Source organism: Egretta garzetta, unplaced genomic scaffold, assembly GCF_000687185.1.
Source record: "Egretta garzetta isolate BGI_Z169 unplaced genomic scaffold, ASM68718v1 scaffold120, whole genome shotgun sequence".
NCBI lineage: Eukaryota > Metazoa > Chordata > Aves > Pelecaniformes > Ardeidae > Egretta > Egretta garzetta.
In genome coordinates, this window is record NW_009258270.1 from 1,065,022 (window position 1) to 1,082,868 (window position 17,847).

General features: G+C 44.3%; 1 protein-coding gene across 7 annotated transcripts in view; it reads left to right on the forward strand.

Annotated features, from left to right (window-relative positions):
• Positions 1 to 3,834: 3,834 nt before the first annotated feature.
• The window catches only part of SGSM2 (small G protein signaling modulator 2), a 57,131-nt gene continuing 43,118 nt past the window's right edge, over positions 3,835 to 17,847 (forward strand). For all 7 annotated transcript variants that reach the window (XR_004841315.1, XR_004841316.1, XM_035889368.1 and 4 more), the window contains exon 1: positions 3,835 to 3,906. Coding sequence is in view for 5 of the 7 variants with exons in the window: in XM_035889368.1 (XP_035745261.1) it covers positions 3,843 to 3,906 (64 nt within the window). In the remaining 2 variants the exon portion in view is untranslated. The remainder of the gene's footprint in view (positions 3,907 to 17,847) is intronic.

Consider the following 17,847-nt stretch of genomic DNA (forward strand, 5'->3'; position numbering starts at 1 on the left):
CTGCTTCTGTTTCATGGATGGAGAGACAAAGGTGCAGAAGTCGATGCGCGTGGTGCTTTTCTGTATGGTTGTGCCCACCTGGCAGGTGTAAATGAACAGCCTGGTTAAGATGAGTAGATCCTGTATTGGTCTTACAAAGGAGGCACAGAGAACGGGAGGGATGTTTCCAAGGCACTGGAGGGAGCCCCTGTAACACCCCAGCCAAACTTCCATCGCCTTCTGCCCACCTGAGCAGGTTTCTCTCCAGGTGCCTTGGTGAGCAGCTCCGGCTGGAGGAGGCAGCGCTCCAGCCCCTGCAGCAAAGAGCAGCTCAGTAGCCTGAAGGGATTCCTCTACCTGTGCAGGATGGGGGGGGGGGGCAGGCAGGCTGTTGATGTTTCTTTTAATGAGATTAATTTGCAGTTTGGTCAGGTCCACTAGTATCTGCGAGTGGGTGTCTGTGTAGGCTTATGCTCAGAAAGCTTCATTGACAAGTGCCTTCCCAGAACACAGAGACGCAACAGCACAATTCCCTACAAAGAGAGCTGCACAAAATTGCAAGGAGGAAAAAAAAAAAAAAAAAAAAAAGCTCGTGTTCCATTTGATCAGAAACATTTGATTTAGCTCCTTGCCTGGAGCATCCCTGAATTACGTGGCAGTGAGGAATGACGTGGGTTTGAAGAACACCGCATTCCAGCTTTTGAATCTTCACATCGACTGTCTGTGCCCTGAAAATGTTTTCTAATAACGTTCACTGACTCTCGAGAAAATATGCAAAGGTTGCTGTGTATTTGGTGGCAGCTGGGAGCAGACGCTGCATCTTGCCTGGTCTGTCCTGCTTAGCCCTGGATTCAAGCTCTGCTGACAGGCTGACCACATGGTGCTGCTGTATAAAAGTAGGGTTGATTATTGCATCGGAAACCTTTTTCTTTCTAATTTTTTATACACTTTAATTTTTTTGTTCCTGGGCTGCAGACTGGGATCTAAATAACATACTGAGCTAATAAAGACTAATGATTGGGGTATGCCTGGGCAATGTGCGACAGCAGGGAATTGGCCTCTGAGCTCCTGGTAAATGGCTCCTCTTCCTCTCTGTCGTCAGCAATTGAATTCCAGTTGCTGTTCTCCAGGGAGCCGAGACCGAAATCACAGTTTGCAGTCCTGAGTGGTGCCTGAGTTCGTGTCTGTGAACTTGAGTCATACGGGCATGGCTTACCCTGGTGCAGCTCTCTCGTGCTTCCTCTTCTGCCCACCTTAATGCTAGTGGCACTCAGAGGTGCGTCCTCCCTTTCATTTGGTAGATGAAATACAGTTTTCATCCAGCGGAGTCCAAACAGCTTGCAAAGGCTGGGTCACCGGTGTCCTTTCACAGATGGGTCAGCTGAGACACAGAGATGAGTTGGCGTGGAGGCAGTGGATGGCACTGTCTCTGTACTTCCACTGCAAGCTGTGTTTGCCGGAACATGCTGCCTCCCGCGCGTGAAAATGCAGGCCAGGGTCTGAGCTGGAATTTAAACAGGCGGAGCTGCTCAGCTGGGCTGTCCCCTTCCCTTTCCTGAGCTGTGGTCTGCCTAGGTGCTATCATCCAGATGATTTCAAGGTTGAGGGTTGGAACAAGTTTTCTTGGGCTCCTGCCAAGACAAACAGGCATCAAGCTTGTAAATCAACAATGATGCGAATAAAAATGTGAGAAGGGGAATGCTGGAAAAACAGGATAATCGAGATGCTTTCTGCGTGAGAGCCCGTCCATGAGACCTTCTCGCACCTTCCCTGCTTTCCTTGATACCCTCTTACTCCACCTCCCACTGCTTTACTGGAAGGTCCAAAGTTCTTATAGCCGTGTCAGAAATGCCCCAGGAAAGAAATAAATTGCCTTGTTAGGGGTTTATATTGTCAAGCCTCAGCATGTGAACAATGAGCCAGGTTTTATAAAGTGCAAAAGACTTGATGTGAAGTCCTCAGATACAAAACATGTGCTACTTCTAAAGCCTCTTACATGTTTGCTTCTCCCCCCCAATGTTTTCTTTGCCAGAGGGCTCCTGTTTGATACGAAGTCCAAATTCTGTAGGATCAACTAGATCCAGAATTTGGGGTGAGGATAGCGCCATGTGTTGAAAGGTTCGTGCTGGAGCTGCAGGCTGCTGCCAGCCGGGGCGGGGGTGTAGGAGTGGGTGGGCATGGAGGCCGCAAGACGATTAGCCGGGGGAAGGTGTGCTTGATTACAACATCCAGAATTGGCTTCGCAAGTGGTCTTACTGGAGGAGGAAGCCCTCCAAACTGGAGAAGGCACTGAGCTGCTGCCTCATCATTGCAGCAGTGCAAGTACAGAGCCCTGCTGTTGATTGAGCATTGCACCTGCAGCTTCTCCGGGTTCCAGCGCTGGATCTTTGGACCTGTCAACGCTCCAAAGCAGCAGTACCCCAGCTAGCTTTAAACTGGTTACCTCTGGTACCAGATGCAGCCAGATGAGAGCTGAGTGCACGGTTGCCAGCCCTGCTGAAAAGCATGGGTCGAGGTCTCCTAGGAATGCAGCCCCGGCCCCTGCAGCAGGCCGGTGGCGGTCGTTGCCGTACAGCTGGCGCTCAGGTCAGACTGAGTTGGTACGCAGGCCGTGCTGCTGAGCGTGTCGGTAAAGAGCAGCCACATGGTGACCACCTGCCAGATAATTCACTATTTGTTGGATTCCGGAACTGCTGTAAAAGTTGTTTTCAAATTTAAAAAAAAAAAAAAATATTGGAAGAAGAGCGTATCTTGTTAAATCTTCTGCCACAGTAGCACTTACTTTCCTATGTTGAATGTGATGTGGCATTTATTTAGGCAGAGTGTCCTAACCCCGTAATTATAGCTCACAAATGAGAGAAGCCAAAAATGATTGTGGATTTGTATCTGGAAAAGCAAGTGCTCCATGGCCAGGAAGGAATGAGTGTCTGATAAATGAATTGGCTGAGGCAAATAGGTTTCATCTGGAATCAGGCAAAGGGAGCCATTGGGGGAGGAATAAGCAAGCAGATGAATGGAGGGTAACTGCAGCCTCTCTTCAAGAGCCTAATTGTAAGATTTGTCTGTTTTCTTCCTTAATACTTGAAAGTCGGTAATCTGCAATGAATTCCCTCTGGAGCTTGATACATCAGCCTTGAAACTGGAGAGGAACTTTGTTTTTAAATCAGTAAGAGGTGTGACAAATGTAACTGTATTTGCTGTAATTGTTAAACTGTGTCTAGAAGCAAAAACTGAAGGCACTTTTCTTCTCTGTAGGTACTGTATTATATTTGTATAGGGTCTGGTGCAGCAGAGCTTTGAGAGCATCATTTGAAATTACTGTGGTATGTGAAGTGTCCGGATGGCAGAAAGGTTGGTGTGATGCCTCTCTTGGGCTGTACGCCTGTGCAGCTCAGGGATTCTCTGTGCTTGAGGAAGAGCAGAATGCCGCAACTGGAAAGAGCACGTGGCAGTACGTGATCTTGTTTCATGAAACAGTCCTTCATATGCAGGAAGGCCAAGGGTGAATTCTGTAAAAAGTTTTGCACAGTCCTTTGGAACTTCTGCTGAAGAAGTTCTCCGGAGAGCACTCTGGGTGCTCTGAAATAATTCATTGTTTTGTAGGGTCACACCCCAAATAGACCTGTTCCTGTTCTACCAGAGGTTCCCTCATCCCATGAAGAGCTGCTTGAGTTTGTCCTTCCTTTCCCTTCAATGCTTTTATCCTTCCATCCCTGCAAAGAGTAACGCGCCTGAGTTGTTAGTCCTTTGGTGATGGGGAAAGGGCAAGCAAAGGTTGAGACTGAAACTCCCAAGTGCTGTGCTGGTTTGTGTTGGGATCTTAACAGTCACTTCTTTTTTATTTATTTTAGGTAAAGCAGATCATGGAAGAAGCTGTCACCCGGAAATTTGTACATGAAGACAGCAGTCACATCATCGCCTTATGTGGTAAATGACACACGAAAGAGCTAACACTACATCATCTTACTTTTCCTATAGAAATGTATTTTCCCTGCTGATGGGGGTAAATGCAGGGAATTAAATACTAGAAATCACGGAGTTCACGCCCATGTCACATTTTCTTTACATTTCCTACATCTGTGTGTACGTTACAAATAAGAAAGTAACTTACTAAAATGGCGTTATCCAAAATAAGTACCAATCCAAAATGACATGGAGATATACTAGGAAGCACTAGTAGGTTAAAAAATCTGTATTTGGAGGTAAGATACAACCCAAAGAATAACTGCCAAAAAATGAGGTTTTCACCGTCATGGGTTAAAATCTGGCAGCTACCTGCCAACTGAAAGTGCTTTGTTCAGTAAGTTATCTCAATGTATTTGAAGAATAAGGTGTTTTATTTTGAGTAGAGGTGACAGAATCCAGCCCAAAAAGTCATTGAAAGAGCTGTTGCCTTTTTTAAAGAAGGGAAGCAATGGAAATCTCAGTGACTTTGCTAGCCAGCACCATGCCACTGGCTAATTGGCATGTTTCAGATCTTCACAACACCTCTCTGCTCTCCGCTGTGCACTGAGTGCTGTATTACATAACTGGTGCATTTGAGAGATCGAGGTCCGGGCCTTGACATTGTGGACATTCTTGTGTATTTTTTTAATATAATCAGTGAGCCATTGTGTTGGTGACTTTTCCTTATGACTGGATTTTGGAAGTTGCATTACCAAGAATTAGCAATAAAGTAAAATTCCTTCAGTGATAACATCATGTATAGCAGGGGCAGCTGGTGTTTCAGAACTCTGTGAATCGCTCGAAGCCTGAATAAATTCTAAAATTTGGTGGTGGTTTGCCTGGTCCCTGCAGGCTTAGACTGATGTGCATGTGTTGTGATGATGGAGAGAAGCAGACCCTGTCTGGGTGGGTGGGTAAAGGATGGTCCAATGCTGGATCTTCAGTAGAGGTCAGCTCCCAAGAGTTCACACCAAGTACTCCTTTGGAGACCTGGCCACTTCATTCAGTGCCTGAGAAGGAACTGCTGAATGGCTGGTCCAACAGTTCTGTAATCTAGCCCATAATTTACTAGGGCCAATAAAAAATTAACACTATTCATCAGACTTTGGTGTGTGGAGAAACATCTCAGCAAGATACTGCGGAGAATTAAAGCTACGTACAATTGTAAATATGTATGTTGGCCTGTGAATTCTTGGCTGCTTTCTCTTTGTGCTTCAAATTGAAGACTTAACTGGGAGCGATGCTGAGATGACTGGAGAACAGCCATCATCTGAACACTTCTGGATTTCACAGAACGGAGCATTGGCAGCCAAGCTTACCCAGTTATGTGTTGATGACTGGAGAGGTTAAGGAGAGTGGAAGTTAGATTTGGCTTTGAATTCCAACTTGCTCTGCTGTGCGTGGTGGTTATGTATGGCAAAGCTGATCGTACCCTAGCCTGCTTGCTGCTTCCAATTATCTTTTACTTACAGCTTAGGATAACTTATCCCTACATATTCAGTGCAGGAGTGCAAGATTTGGCCATGTTCTCTGGAGAATGCTTTATTGTTATTAATTTAAGACTGTATCCGTTTACTCCATTTAGATTGTGCTTATGTTAAATATTCCCCTTTTATCTACCGTGTATTTGTACTATACAGAGAAGAGAAAGAAACTGAGGAAAATGGACCCGAGGTAGGAGCAGGTGAAGAAACCCTGTGCCTGTGCCCTTGCTGCGGGCTACCTGTTTGATCTGAAGAGCTCCTAGTGTTGCGTGTCTGTTCTCCATCTTTGAAATGCTATTCTGTAAGATGTGCTGCAGCGTTGATGTAAGGGGTAGTGAGGCGGCAGCTATTTCTGTTAGAATCTGCTTGGCCAAAATTAGCAATACTGTAAAATCTTCTTAATATTTCTCCCTCCCTCTCGTGGTGATTCCAGTTGGTTTTGTGTTCCGAATTCTGTAGGGTCTGAAGAACTAATAACTCTCCGTGAGCTGCCTTATTATTGCCCAGCGATCCTACCTATCCTAAGGAAGTATTCCAACCTGCAGCTGCTTTGAATGTAGGACTTAATTAACTCTAAATCAGAAGTAGGTGAAGCTGAATGTTCTGCTGTCACTTCAGCTAATTGAATGGAGAAACCGTTTCCAGTAGATTTGGCTAACGGCTCCTGGCTGGGGCTCTCCTGTCTGTGCAGTTCTCTTCCCTCCCCCACTCCAGTTTCATGTGCCTCTTCAAGAGGTTTTTCCCTTCCATTTAAAATTAGATTGGCTCAGTACATGAGTCACTTTCAGTGAATCTTTGTTATAAATATAGAATTCTTGTGAATCATTTTACTCTGCTGCAAGGCTGAGTTTAGCAGGAGTCTCTTAAATACATGGTGGTTGATTTTCAGGGCCTGTCTGCATCAGTAACAGAAAATTTCCTAGCTCTCCTAGGCCCTAAATGGCTGAAGGTGCCAATTAAATACGGTGTGCCACTTCTCCCACACCCTTCTGCGATACCTCTTTGTTATAGTACATGGAGTTTGTAAGGACAAGAAACTCCAAGGCTGAGCTGGCGGACTTCGTGTTCGCTGTTCAGCCCTGTGCTGGGTGACAGCTTCTCAGAACAGAGCTTAGGTGCATCATGTGTTAAGCAGAAGGAAATTTTTCATGTAAGATTACTGCAGGGTGTTGAGCCTGAATGGGTTTCCTCGCAGTCTGGCTAGCCCTTGAATGGTGTCTCCATGGTCCTGGCTTCAATCCGTAGGGCGCAGTTGCACAGAAGAGCAGCTCATGTTGTGTAGGGTTCATTTGCAAGTCTAGAGGTGCTTATATGGGATTTGACTCTATGGAGATGTGTTGGCATCCGGTGGGTAGGAGGGCCCCTTTCCTGCCCCAGAGTTGCCCTAATGAGACCACGGAAAGCGGGTGTTGAGATAGGAGAGCCAGTCTCAGTGCTACCTGTCTGACCCGTTGAGCACAGGGGATGAAGCCACGAGCTCGCCTTTGCGAGCTCCTGAGGGAAATGCCATTCTCCAGACCCAGGGCGGCCCCATGCCACCCTTGCTAGCCCTGGAGCAGTAATGCCTCTGTGACAGTCAGTTTTACTCATCCGGTGGGAGAGATCTGTGGGGTAACCACAGCAACTCTGCTTACCATCTACAATCCTCACCTGTGTGGTCTAAGAGAAGGAAAATTAATGTAGATGTTTTTGTACTTGTGCTCAAGCCAGTTTATAACCTATTTACTTTCCAGTTACTCTTTCATCCTGTCTGGTTTATAAAAGATCTAGCTCCGTCATTCAGAGCTGCAGCGGTTCCGTTTGGACTGTGTGCAGCATGGCTAATGCGTGCCACGCTGGAACAAAAAATGCCAAATTTCTTGGGGCCGCAGGTTGCTGCTGCGTGAATTTCACTGGCGTTGTGTTGTCAGTCAGAGTACAATGAAATGACGCAAGCTCTGGGGATATTCGTAGCATCTTCAGTGGACAGGAGCTTCTGTTAGGAACTGGATGCAGATGCTTTCAGCCTGGGTTATCTGGTGCCGTTTCCTTAGTAACGGTAGCTGACATCGCCTGACGTAGGGACCATGCCTTGCTCATTCAGCTGAGCGCCATCTCCGCGGGCCAGGGAGAATGCTGTCGCGCTCCTCCTGCATCCTTCCTTCCACCAGCTTCCCTGAAGTTTTGATGGCTGGTCGTGTTCTCATCCGGAATACCAGCCCTTCCCAGCTTTTACACTTCTGAGGGAAAGGGGGAAGAAAAAGGAAGCTTTTCTTCTGTCTGTCTCCGCAGCTACCTAACGTGTATTTACCAGTAATGGACAAGCGTTTTGCAGTTCGGTGCGTTACACTTACTGTGTTTGTCCGAAAACTACCTGCAGCTTTGCTAAGCCACCCTCTGTGTGGTTGCCCATCTTTAGATCTGATGGCAACGTGCTGCTGTAAGCAAAGAATTAAAAACCTGTTTAAATCAGCGTCATGCAGCAAAGCGAACGGAACATGCCTTATTCATGAATGGATCCAAGACAAGGTTACCTGAATGTTGTTCTTTATGTCTTCAAGGGCCTGTAGCTTGAATCTCACAGGACTGTTTTTCTCCAAGTTGTTTCTTTTATGTGTCCAGTCAAGATCTTTCATTAACTCACTTTTTAATATTTCTTCTCCTTTCCCCCTTTCATCTAAAAAAAAAAAAAATTGTACAGACGGTTTCACAGAAGCTAGAAATGTACCAGATCAGGATATCTTTACCCCAGGTGTACAAAGCCAATTCAAACTATGCTTAATAACACCCTTTATCTTGCCCCATTCCCACCCCCACACCCCTCCCAAAAAATAAAAAAAAAAAAAAGCCCTTCAGACACTTTCAATCTCATCTTTGGAACCAGCATTTTGATGTTTTTCAAAGAGCTGTCTCATTTCCAGTGGATGCATTTAATGCGAGGGTGCTGAGCTCTGCTGTCCTCTCTGCTCAGCAGGATAGCCCTGAGGAGCTGGGGCAGCCAAGACCAGAGCGCGGGTGCCTTCAGCAGGGCACAGGCAGGGGCTGCTGCCTAGTTTGCAAGATCCGTGTGCCTCCAGCAGCGTTGGAAAAGAGAAACTTCGGGAGAGGCTTCTGCAGACTTCTCTTCCTTCTCTGCCGTTCATCCAAATTACTGCATCCATGGAGGAGTGGGTGGCCGGACCCTGTTCATTGCAACAGCATGGGTCACCGGGACGTTTGTTTAATGCACTTCATGTTTTGCTTGTTTACTCTGTGTGCAGAGATGTAATAACTGCCCCCGATTGCTCAAACTGCATGCTCTGTTTGTATGCATTGTTCGTTGGAGAAGGAGAAAGAAAAGGGGCTGTGTGGGGACCCTTCTCCTGGCCTCCTCTGGCCGTATACCCGGTGCATACCTGATGCTCGATGAATGGGTTATGGTGCCCAAAGGACGCTGCTCCTGTAATAACAGTAATTAAATTAGAGTATATTTTTAATGTCTTGTTTTTAAAGGTAAGTTGATAACTACTCTGAAAACAAACTTTGTCCAGACCATCTCTCCCTCAGTGAAGTTAACAGCCTGTTGTTCTGATTGGTGTAATTAAGTGTAGCCAGGATGCTGACAAATAAAAAATGGGATTGTAAAAAATGTTCAACATTCACTGCATGTTTGTTTTAAAGGAAATGTGAACTTTGAATTGACTCGTAATTAAATTATTGGTCGTAGGATTTGACTGTGCTTGGCCTGGTTTATAATTGAAAGGTATTTTTATATCATTTGAAATGAGTCTCAGTAGTTTGTTCTCTTTGAATAAATATTTTGAGTGCATAAAATTAAGTAATCCTGAATAGTCATGCTGTAAAATAATTGCCATAGACTTCAGGTGGATTATTGAGAACTGGAGCGTGCCAGAATCAAAATGTATATTGTTTAGATGTAAATCCAGCATGTCTGCTTGTCAAAGTGAACATAGTTACGTGTTTTGGGGGAAGGTCAGCAGTAAACATGAGTAAAAACAGTAACTTGGGTGGTGTCAAACATGCAGACCTTGGCTTGTCAAGGAGATTTTCATTCAGATCAGGGAAGGGATGAACTGCACAAAAAGGCTTTTTTGTTCTGAATAATAAATCTGCAACCAGTAATTAAACCCATTAATTAAAATGTACGGAATCCCTTTGTGTTTAAAATTAAAAGTCCAGTTCTGATTTTGAGCTGTAGGACGGTGTTTAATGTTGTGCTTGAGGCTTCCATTAAACCTTCTTTGAGGGTTGCAGGTTTGGGTTGTGCTTGTTCCTTGGGATGTGAATGGAGATGAGGGAGTTGGGGGTTTCCATCACCATCCCTGGGTGCTGTGCTGCCAGACCTCCCTGGGGACCTGTCGGGGTTTGCACAGGAGCTGTGCTGGGACGTGGATGGGTTTATTGCGGGGGCATTGCTGTTGTCTGTTCCTTTCCCCCTGTATTAATGTCTGGTGTTGATTTTTCTTTGGAGCCCCTCATGCCGCAGCAGTTACGTTCCTCGTAGCTGTGCATGGTGCACCTCTAGTGAACTTCAACCAGAATGGTCGGTGTGATACAGCTGGATGGCTTCAAAAAGAGGCCCCTCATCTCTTGGGATAATCCTCCTTAGAGTGTAAAATATTTATATGTATATATTTTATTGTGGCAGGCAAAATTCTTTTCTTTTTCCATTAATTAAAATGTACGGAATCCCTTTGTGTTTAAAATTAAAAGTCCAGTTCTGATTTTGAGCTGTAGGACGGTGTTTAATGTTGTGCTTGAGGCTTCCGTTAAACCTTCTTTGAGGGTTGCAGGTTTGGGTTGTGCTTGTTCCTTGGGATGTGAATGGAGATGAGGGAGTTGGGGGTTTCCATCACCATCCCTGGGTGCTGTGCTGCCAGACCTCCCTGGGGACCTGTCGGGGTTTGCACAGGAGCTGTGCTGGGACGTGGATGGGTTTATTGCGGGGGCATTGCTGTTGTCTGTTCCTTTCCCCCTGTATTAATGTCTGGTGTTGATTTTTTCTTTGGAGCCCCTCATGCCGCAGCAGTTACGTTCCTCGTAGCTGTGCATGGTGCACCTCTAGTGAACTTCAACCAGAATGGTCGGTGTGATACAGCTGGATGGCTTCAAAAAGAGGCCCCTCATCTCTTGGGATAATCCTCCTTAGAGTGTAAAATATTTATATGTATATATTTTATTGTGGCAGCCAAATTTCTTCTCTTTTACCAGGGTGGTGATAGAGAGGAGTTGCACAAAAGCAGCCCGGTTCAACGCCCTGCAGCGAGAGGCTTTTATTTGCTCTAGAGCCTCACGACTGCACTGCCTGTTTCTAAGCTCTCGGGACGCCTGGCCTTGTTCCCTGGCTGCCTGCCAGCGGCAGTACCAATCTGCTCGAGTGTCTGAACTCGAACTCAAGTCAACTGGGAGCAGGACGTAGGTTTGGATTTGATGCTTCAGGCAGCTTTCTCTGGTTTTATCGTACTACTGCATTTTTTGCTGGCGAGGAAGGGGAGACCTGTAGCTTCAAGCGCCTCTCTGAATTGCGTCACGTATTCCTGTTGATGCTGAGATGCTGGTGTGAGTGTGACCTAACCACTTGTAAACTAGAAACAAAGAAACTGAACTCAAATTCTGTAAAGCACTGAAGCTCTTCCATCAAAGAAAACAGCAAAACTCCTATCTTCTTTTTGTTTCCTTGATAGTTTGGGTATCCTTTTTGGTATAGTTCAATACTTGACGTGTGCTGTTTCTTCCCGTTTCCAGTTACTAACATAATTTGATTTACCCGCAGTGTAGGTTACAGTCCTTCACTTCAGTGGCATTTGGAAGTCATCTTTTTCTTACCTCAGTGTTATTTGATTATCTTTGCCTTACAAATCTGTTCTAAAGCTGTGTTTTGTCTGGACCAGACTTACAGACCAGAAATGTTTTTCCCCTCTAAAACCCAAGCAGTAAATTTGCTGTTTCTGAATGTTAAGTTACCGTTCTGTCTTGCTAGATTTGTTGAGAATACTTGCTGCAGAACCTGCAATTTCACATGCTGGTCCATTCCAGACTCAGCATGCAGAGAGGAGGAACAAAGAGCCTCTTCTGTGAGAGGAGACCAGAGCTTGGCTTGCTCAGCCTGGGAGACAAGCCTGTCCTCTTCATTAAGCGATGTTAACCTCAGGTTTTGTTGTTTCCATTTCCATGATGCATATTGTTTTTCTTCTCTTAATAACTGATGAAAATCACCATTTTTTTCTGGGTAATGCTGTGTTTAAATATCACAGATCAAGGGAAAAACAAACAAACAAAAAAAAAACCCCAAAAAAAGACTGCAAAATTCATCTCATGCTCTGTCCAGTAATGCACTGGGAAACGTGATATGGTTTGACTGCAGAGCTGGACCTGAATATTAAATGAAGGTGTTTGTACATTATCTGTGACTACGTTTAGTCATGCACGCAGCCCGTTAAACAAAAGAAGGATGTGATCACTGCACTGGGGGGAGCTTGTGATGGAATGAGTTCACATTAGTAAGCAGCCCTTGAAGTGTGAATAACCCATTGGAGAGACGGCCTAAGCCCTTTCCCCTGACACCTGCAGTCCCAAAGTGAGCAGACACTCATCTGAACACGAACAGAGTGCTGACTTGCCCAACTACCAGTCCAGTCTTCCCTGGTAGCAACTGCTTGCGCAACTCTTGGCAGTCGCTGGCCATGGTAGTAGAGGAGGGCGAGTGAGGAGGCCCATGGGCAAGGAGGCCCGTGGGCAGGGATGTCCATGGGGTGGCTGTACAGTGCTGTATGTGCACCTGGCCAACTTCGCAGGGTGCATCCTTTCCTTTGTGGATGACTTCCAGGTCTACAGGCATGATGTGCCAGTTGATAGGTAAATATTATCATACTCCTCCTCAGTATAGTTTCTCTCATGTGCTACTCTAAGATGTGAAGTAGCTCTTTCGGCTTTTCTGCATTCTCTTCCGTACCACCAGACTACAATGTGATCTTGACTTGGGACAGGTTGCGTTACTTCAGAGCTGGGCTCCAGGCTGAGGATGAAAATGGCTGTTCCTGTGAAACACTCCTTAGCTGGTATTTGTATTCCTTTTCAGGCAGAGCAATACAAACACACCGTTTTGTCTATTTTAACCCATGTGCATATTACACGTGGTCCGCCGGTGTTCCCCATCAGGGTACGCGCGTGCTCTGTGGACTCGATGGCAGTGATACCAGCCTGTGTGGTGCTTTTGAGGATGTGAGGCTGGAAGTCCTGTCGCACTTATTTCAGAGACTTTCTAAAGAGTGTGGGTTTTAAATCTCATTCAAAGGAGTTGCTGACCTGCAATAAGTATCTTTGAACTGTTTATGCTCTGTTTGTCTTCTCGGGGTGTATCTCATGTTGTGTGCTTTTGCTTTCAAGCTCCTAAAGTGTCTCCATACATCAGGACTGCACAAGCATTTATTGTTCCCTGAAGGAAAGTGGAGGAAAACTGTTGCACACAAGCGCTTTTGGCTTTAATTCTGCACATGAGAGAAGACCTAATGTGGAGATCCCATACCCATCCTTTGCAGTTCCCTTCCACATAGTGCTGGGGCACCTAGGCTTGGATAATGGTCAGTGTAAGATGCTTCCTTCTTGGAAAATAAGTAGTGGGAAACGTTAGTTGGAATACCTCTGTGTCAGTCGATACCAGTTCACAGTGAAAGGACTGGCAGGTTAGTTGGAATACCTCTGTGTCAGTCGATAGCAGTCGATACCAGTTCACAGTGAAAGGACTGGCAAATTCTGAGAAACAGCATGGTTCTTGTGTCCTGTTAACATTTTAGAACTGATTCAGTATGGAACATGATTTCAGTTAACTGCAAAACACTAGGATTGGACTTTCTGTCGAACAAGTTAACAGTTACTTCCCATCTTTAATTGGATGTCACGGCTTCCTAAAGCAGATGAGTACTCCATTCACTTTGGGAGGGGGTAGGCAATAGGAAAGCAGTTGTCTGGCTGGATTTTCTGGAGCCACATGCTTAGTCTGTGATCAGTTAAGATCTTAAGTTTCAGGGTCCAGGAGTATTTGTGGGAATACAATCAAATAGCTTCAACTGAAATCTTGGCTATATCTCTGTCAAAGCTGCCAGTGGAAAAGCAGGAAACCTGTGAACTTGAGTATGGCTGGTGACTCCTCAAGACAGATTCCTGGGTATTTCAGGGGCAGATAGCATGTCTGAGTTGCCGGAGTGCCTGGTAGTGCTGGTTAGGAATGTGAGCTGCTAACATACATAGGGTTAACCACAAAAATGTGGTTAGTTGTGGGACTGTTTTCTTCATTGGTCTTATGATGACTTGTTATCCCATTTTGCACAAAGTTAATTGTGTTTGGAAGAGAAGATCTAATTAGGAACCAATGACTGCATGATGCTGGAGCTTGTGTTCTGTTCTTCTTGGTTCAGGACCTGAAATCCAAACAATTATCAGAGTCACCAAATGCCACAATTGCCAGCCCCAAGCAATGAAAATTCATGAGTCAGAAATCTTTTCCTTTGTGGCCTTAAATTACAAGTCTGGATTAAAGTTCATGACAGGAGAATAAAATCAACTGAAGAATAGAAATGTATTTCTTAAATACATTTCTTCTCCAGAGATTCTTATCCAGTGGCATGCTTCAAGATGGCAGAGCTTTCAGAAGAATGTCAAATAGCCAGAGACTTGCAGTGAAATTGTGGAAGGCGGCGATGTGGAAAACTCTCCTTTGTTTGTTTTTAAGGTGAGAAATAAGTTCCTGATAGAAGCCCTTGCTCTGCCTCCTATTTAAAGTATGGCAACAAGGTGCTAACAGACGAAAGGAACAGGAGATTGATTTGGGGCTAGTCTGGACCTCATGTTTGAAGCACCCTGACTGTCCACACAACAAGCTGTTCCCAGCGATTTCCATAGGAGTTACAGCCTTCCAGTTCCTCTGAACCTCTCTGAACATCACCCCATTAGGAAGAGGTGCCTTATGCTTTGGGTTTTTTAGGTTGAGTGCCTTGAGGCTTCTAAGTAGCACAGTGCTGCTCGGATCTGACAAAAAATTAAGAATTCTGTTTCTTCTCTTTTTTTCTTAGCTCACAGAAATGTAACTTATGTAGAAATAGATATAAATAACCATTCTCCAACCAGCCATTTTGTTATTTTAATTCTTTTGGCTTTCTACCCTTGACATTGATGTTTTTAAAAAAATAACACCAGTTAATCTGTTATGGAAATGCAGGTCTCAAAAACAAAATATGAGCCTCCCTGTATTACTACTCCTATTTGGAAAACAAAGTAAACATTTTCAGTGATGAATAATGCTTATAAAATAGTTTACAGAGGCTCTACCTTGCTTCATAAACACTTTAGCCCAAAGAGAGTACCAGAGATGATCATAATTGGGGGGAGGCAAATATTTTTTCACGCAAATTTAAAAGCTTTTGGTTGTGCTCCAAAGATGAGTGCTTTGAAGTAATGAGTGGCGTGCTATAGAGGAGAGGGGAAAAAAAAGCGTGACTATTAGCTGTGATGTGAAATCAAACAGGTTTTGAACTGCACGTGTTCTTAGTTTGAGAAGTGAAATATAATCTCTCATGCTTTTTAGAGCACTCTGCTGAACATTTTGCTTTAGTCCTGGGCCATCAGATTGGATCACATTCAATTATTTCAAGAAACCTCAGTAATTTTTATTTACCCTTAATAGTGTTTAATGGAAACACTTCCATTTTCTGAAGGGTATTGAGATCCTTGAGACTTAATGGTCAAGTTTTTGAAGAGCAGCACTCACCAACTTCCAGCCCTGATGTTTCCCAGCCAGAGCTATGTTTAGAACCCAGGATTTTCCATTTAGATATCTTTTTTTTCCCAGGGATTTATTGAAAATATGATGTCTGTGTCCTGTCTGTGTGGCAGAGTAAAACACAAGAAGCTTGAGTCCAGGTGAACTTAACCATTAAACCACACAGCCTTGCATGTTCAGTCCCACTAACTGCTGCTTTTACCTTTCTTCCAGGGGAAAAAGTTGCTTTCTCCTGATACGGATTCAACCTGTCCAGTTAACTATAAGTAGAGTTTTCAAATTAAATCATTCTTCTGTAGTGTGTTTTCAACATTTCTTTAACAGTGAATCTCCTTTCACATGAAACCTCCAGGAGTGAAATGGAAAGGTTTTTTTCTGGTGCTTTTCAAGTTGTAGTTGAGTTGTACTTAACTACTGAGGCATTAGCTTGAGGTTGTGATTATAAAGAAAATATTCAGTTGGAGTTTACTTCTTACACTCTTGCTTCCTACCCTTGTATTCTATGAAGCTTTTTTTCCCCCCCTTGTACTCTAAGTGTACTTCTCTCTCGCTGACATATAAACTCATTCGTTCTGGAGGTTTATGGGCTTAACCCTGAAAACTATTGCAACCCTGAAAATTAAGAAGTGATTGCGGATATCTTTATATCATTCATACCCCATGCTATGATATTTAAATCACAGTGTCAGAGGTCTGAGGAAGATACTAGTTCAAAATGAACCACTTTTTTTAGTGCTTTTTGTTCTGATAAGCTTCCTTCCGTCTCGGTTGCAGTGGTTGTTGCAGGTTTGGCTTTGGTGAGTGAGGTATTGAAAATGAGGTGAGGCAGGTGGGAGTGAGAGTTCGGCCGTAGCACAGCTCTCCCCTTGCCAGCCTTGCTTAGTGTCCCGTGAGTGTGCTTGGATTTGTCATGTGAAATCCCATATTTGCATTGCAAATATCTGGAGAGTCTACAGTCCTTGGCAGTTGGAGACAGAATGTCAAATGGGGATGGGGACTTAAGCACATGCTTGCTATTCACTTTTTTCCTTTTCCATGAAGTGTGCAACGCAGTACCCTTTGGAGAAAGGAGCAGATCTGGATATCTCCTCTGCAGTCATTTGCTTCTTAGCCAGTATGCAGGTACAGCTGGGTACCTCATCTGCTCAGTATGCATTTCTCAATGACATAGCATGCTGTAACTCGGTAATAAAACTGGTTTCAAACTGGGCAGATCCGTGGTTAGCTAGGTAAAGCAAGAGCAGCTGGAGATCACGAGCATCCGATTGCTTCTTTATCATCCTCCTCTTTTCACTTGTTCTTATTTTCTTCAGCCTCACGAATTCTATTCCCTGTGCACAGTTTCCATGAAAACAAAGTATTTAGCTGCAGTGTTTCTTCCTGTCTAAGGAAAATTTCATCTGTTAGAGAAAGCCCATAAATAATCCTTCCACAGGCCTTCTTTTCTCTGCTTACTGCCCTGCCAGCCCCATCCCTGGAGCTCTTCCATTTCACACTCCATTAAGTCATGTCAAGATTTTCATAAAGGCAAAAAAGGAGAAAACTAAAGTTGTTCACCTGACCCAGCATGAAGCAGCCTTGTTGAAGTCATAAAAATGTGTCATTTTTCAAAGCTTGTTGGGGACCACGATTATTTGGACTGTAAATCAATGATATATCTGCACTTAATTAAATTCAGCGGTGGATACTGCAGGGGGTGTTCCTCAAAACTGGCTGGAGTTAATGAATTTTTAGATGGCTGCTGTCAGCTGAACGATACAAGGGAATTACTTGAGCCGTGGTGATTTATTCCAAGTGCAGCGCTGCTCTTCCAATCTGTATGTAACGAATATCTGCGCTTTTCTATAGTCAGTTTTTATATATATTTATTGTTACAAGTGTAACAACAGTGGGCAGGCTCAGAATCACGTAGGGCTCTGCTCAGAAAGCTTACAGTAGTTATTTATCCATGTGCATGCATACATATGAATAAAAGCATGTGTATGTGTGTACAAACTACCTGTTCGTACACAAAACTGCCTGTTGATGTCTTTCTGGTGTTACCAGCTCCTCCGGAAACAGCTAAATCCTCATCTCTTTGTGTGTGCTTTAAGTGTCAGATTCCAAAAAGGGAAAAATGGTTGATTTTCTGTAAAATAGGTAAATAACTTCATTTTCCTGTCCCAAAGGTTCTTCTAACTATAACCCCTAAAGTGTTTTGCATGTTACCTTTTCAGGCAGCAATCTGAGCTCTGCGTTCTGCAGTTTGCAAATCCAGGGGGATTACCTACTTTTGGTTTGTTAGAAATTAAGGAAGGTGGGTTTGCAGAAACCTGCTTTACCTGACCCTCCAGCTCTCTTCCCCCCAAGTAGTTCCCTGTCAAGATTATTTTTTTCCCACCCCCCAGCTCTACCATGTATTCTTGCTGTTGTCTCCATTGCATGCTGGCTGGGTTTTATGTGTGTGTGTCTGAGTGTGGTTATAATACAAAATCTGTATTGATTTCAACTGACTGAAAGCATAAGCTGATGCACGATGGAAATGGGGGAGTGTTTGTGCACACCATACTGGTCTGTGTGTTCAATTAAAATTTCTTGTCATTTCTGACACCATCCAGCAGAATAATAAGAGGGGTGTATATTATATTGAGGATAAATGAGTTCAGTTTGTTTTCACCCGTTCCCACAAGCCTACAAGATGAATGC